Raw genomic sequence first — 1,736 nt, 5'->3', positions numbered from 1 at the left:
AACAAGTAATTTTTAAGCAAAAAACACAACCGACTTTAGTTCTCATATAAAAATTGAGAAGTACCGTTAATTTCTTTATGACCCAATGATCGGATCTAAACCAAATTGGTATGGGACCACCCCTAAAGCACCAACTTTCCGATAGTTAAAGAACTATCGAAATGGGTTAATGTGGTCCAAAGTTATGCGGTTACATACAAAGAAAAATATTAAGATGAATTGACAACCTTCCCTTTGTTTGAAGTCGGTTGAAAAGATAAAAGTTAATCAGGTAAATTATTATAAATCTTTTAATAGCTATATTTTAACATTTCTAATTATGCTCTGCGCACGCCCATGATCATAGGTGTAGTTTAAGACACCATTTGAATAAAAGTTCGGTGAAATAATGAAGTTCTTTATTTTACATCTATAATTAAACCTTCTTTTGTCAAAAGCGTACAGGAATATCTTTTGCATGCGCTGGTGATAAAAGGCTCTTTTCCTAATAGCCCAGTTATGCATACTTAGCTTTGCAGGAGAATTGGCACATAAGAATCTGGCGAATGGACTTTGCGTGTAAGCGGTTACCCAACGCATAACATGTAGAATTCTGTTGGGTTTTGATTTTTACGTAAAAATGGTATAGCAGTGCAAGTATGCTGCTGCTGTGCTGCCTCTTATTGCTGCAGCAGTTGAGGTGCTCGCCCCCATCATTGGACACGTAGTTGCTTCTTCCAATGTGGTTGCGGCTGCAGTACCATCTAACTCGCATTCAGCCACAACTTCGAATGTCTTCTCCACAATGTCAGCGAGATTGTGAGAAGCCTCTGCCATGTCGAGTGCTTCAAAGCCCACTTCGCCCGTTTCATCACCATCGACTGCCTGCACAGTTGTAATCTTAATTATGCGCTCTTCCAGCGGTGACAGTGCTTTGGCCCGGCTCAAACCGTTTATACCACTTCTCTGCTCTGCCTGCCTTACTATATTTTGTGCGAGTATGAAGTCTGTTTGTAGGTATTAAAACAAAACATTAAAAAAATAATCACATCATGAAAAATTTATATACATACTTTAAATCGCTCCAATACTTCTTCCATTTTGCACCATCCTTTTGAGTGCCGCCAAGAGCATTAAGGCTCACCGCTAGTTCTTTCCACTTTTCTTCGCGAGATTCGGCACCATCTGCCGTCATAAACCTATAATTATAAATAATTGGTATTCGTTTGTTTATGGTAAAAAGGCTTCACACTTATCGTTTGCAATGTGTACATTGTCTTCTAGATAATTTATTAAAAACTCTTTTTGGTTTTCACTGGCGCGCTTTCCTCTTGGTATCTTCTCCATCTTGTTTTCACGTATAAATAGGCTGTGTATAATTTTTTTACATATGATAAGTTTTGACAGTTGGTTGCACTGTTTCACAGAACGAGAATCGTCAGGGTTGTGAAAAAGTGAAAAGTTTCGTTTCGTTCCACTTTTTTTTCATGTGAAAACACTTTCACGTTTCTTTTCATTTTTTCACTGAAAGCGAATCGGAAGTGCAATGAAAACGCGAAAAAAGTTTTAATTTCACCGTTTCACAGAACGAGAATAGACCCCCGGATTCGGTAATTAGAGAATGAGTGAAAAGTTTGCTCACAAAAATGGAACATAATCCCATGAACCAAAAATACAAGATCACGTAAGAACGCGACGTTGTATTTGTAACTGGTTTTGAGAAAAAAGATTGCGAAAGCGGGTTCGTCAGCTGAGCG

The 1,736-nt window shown here is 38.2% G+C and overlaps 1 protein-coding gene across 1 annotated transcript; it reads right to left on the bottom strand.

Moving 5' to 3' along the window:
• Window positions 1–473: 473 nt before the first annotated feature.
• LOC108354186 (uncharacterized) lies at window positions 474–1,326 on the bottom strand. The gene is made up of 3 exons (XM_017605378.1): window positions 1,232–1,326; window positions 1,053–1,178; window positions 474–986 (listed from the first exon to the last, which is right to left on the bottom strand). Exons 1-3 carry the CDS (start codon window positions 1,324–1,326, stop codon window positions 881–883), a joined length of 327 nt encoding a protein of 108 aa, XP_017460867.1. The 3' UTR covers window positions 474–880.
• Window positions 1,327–1,736: the final 410 nt, after the last annotated feature.

The sequence above is a fragment of the Rhagoletis zephyria genome, unplaced genomic scaffold, assembly GCF_001687245.7.
Source record: "Rhagoletis zephyria isolate East Lansing unplaced genomic scaffold, Rhagoletis_zephyria_1.1 Rzeph_scaffold_33964, whole genome shotgun sequence".
In the NCBI taxonomy this organism is placed as follows: Eukaryota; Metazoa; Arthropoda; class Insecta; order Diptera; family Tephritidae; genus Rhagoletis; species Rhagoletis zephyria.
The sequence above is the reverse complement of the archived record's forward strand: the minus strand, read 5'-3'. Positions and strand labels throughout refer to the sequence as shown.

What these genes read in the sequence shown, in the direction of transcription:
- LOC108354186 (XM_017605378.1), bottom strand. Translation starts at nt 1,326, where the DNA reads ATGGAGAAGATACCAAGAGGAAAGCGCGCCAGTGAAAACCAAAAAGAG. An exon ending in GTACACATTGCAAACGATAA is followed by an intron (nt 1,179 to 1,231) that starts GTGTGAAGCCTT and finishes TTATAATTATAG; the next exon opens with GTTTATGACGGCAGATGGTG. An exon ending in AAGTATTGGAGCGATTTAAA is followed by an intron (nt 987 to 1,052) that starts GTATGTATATAA and finishes ACCTACAAACAG; the next exon opens with ACTTCATACTCGCACAAAAT.